At 62.6% G+C, this 1,400-nt stretch overlaps 1 protein-coding gene across 1 annotated transcript in view; it reads right to left on the reverse strand.

Moving 5' to 3' along the window:
* Positions 1-243: 243 nt before the first annotated feature.
* RHTO_07932 (Endonuclease/exonuclease/phosphatase domain containing protein) overlaps positions 244-1,400 on the reverse strand; it is a gene marked incomplete at both ends in the record, with an annotated part of 1,835 nt that continues 678 nt past the window's right edge. The window contains one exon of the mRNA XM_016421586.1: positions 244-1,321. Coding sequence (XP_016273698.1) covers positions 244-1,321 — 1,078 coding nt within the window. The remainder of the gene's footprint in view (positions 1,322-1,400) is intronic.

Consider the following 1,400-nt stretch of genomic DNA (forward strand, 5'->3'; position numbering starts at 1 on the left):
GGAGGAGGGTGGACCGGGGAGGTGGGGGTCGCGCTGGATTTCAGCGACGAGGGCGTCTGGCGTGTCGCGGCTGCGGGTACGGCAAGCTGGAAGGGCTTGGACGGCGTCGCTTTGCCGGCGTCGCGCTTGAGCTTGAGGAAAGCAAGTACTCGCTCGATGGCGCCTCGGGCCCGAGAGTTCATCTCCGGCCCTATCGTACCCTCCAGCAACGCCTTGCGGGCGCGCTGGAGGTGGCTGATAGCCTCAGACGTACAGCTGGAGGGCTGTAGCATGCAGCAGGAGTCTCAGCGAGGGAACAGAGGGAGGGTGGGTAGCGGGGCGGACAACAAACTCGGGGCTTACTTGTGCACCGCTGACTCTCCTCCCTTTTCCCGCCTTCGCAGGTTGCGGTTCCGGCCAGCGCAAAGTTGGGATGTCAGGATTGCGGGCGGGTGGAGGTTGGGTTTGCGAGTTCCGGGCGGGTGGTTGGGCGGGCGCGGAGGCATTGGGAGAGTTGGGCGGGACGGTTGGGAGGAGGAGCAGGCGGAGGAGGTCGAGTTTGTCGACGGGCGAGGTCGCGTACGTACCGTCCCCTTTCCTGAGCGGTGGGGTCGACAGGTGAGCGGTGAATGTGTCGCTGACGCGCTTCTTTACCGCTGTCCACAGCGTCGCCTCCGTCACCGTCGCCAGTTCCCGTTCTTCCCACTCGTCCTTCTTCCTCTTGATCATTGACTTCACCTCGTTCCTCAACTTCTTCTTTTCCCTCCATGCGACTTCTCCGTCTACTTCGCGCCCGACTATGCTTCGTAGCCGGAATGCCCGGTTTGCGGCACGCCTCGCTGCTTTGCTGGCCTGGGCAAGCTCCTTGTCCCACCACTCCACGACTCGGCCGGATTGGGCTTGCACAAAGGGGGTTGCGGCGGATACTGCAATCTGTAGGGCGTTGGTGAGTTGTTCCGCTCGCTCGTCGATGTCGCTGGGGCGGAGAAGAGGCAAGGTCGGCAGATTGGCGGAGGCTTCGCGGAAAGCGCGCTCAAGGATTTCGGGGTCTGTGCATCGGAAGGCGCGACGGGGCAGTAGGGTGTTGGTGGTCGTCTCGAGGGCGAGGACAAGTCGAATGGGGCGGTGGTCGGATCCGGACTCGAGGTCTTCGGCGAGTCCGCAGCTGACAACCTGATCTTCTGCGCGCAGCAAGCTGAGCACAAGATCGAGCGGTTTCTTGCGGTGCTCAGTGTTGTGAGGGTGGTGCGTGATGGTATTGGGGGAGAGGTAGTGAGTGAGGTTGTGGTGGGCGAAGGTGCGTACCGGTCCCTCCGCTGCTTCGTCGGGCTCGCCCACAAATCTGTCCCATTTCGGGTGTGCCAGATTGAAATTGCCAGCAACGACGGGGAGTAAAAAGAGAGAGAGAGAGAGAGAGAGAG

This window comes from Rhodotorula toruloides (assembly GCF_000320785.1).
Source record: "Rhodotorula toruloides NP11 unplaced genomic scaffold Scaffold9, whole genome shotgun sequence".
Classification (NCBI taxonomy): domain Eukaryota; kingdom Fungi; phylum Basidiomycota; class Microbotryomycetes; order Sporidiobolales; family Sporidiobolaceae; genus Rhodotorula; species Rhodotorula toruloides.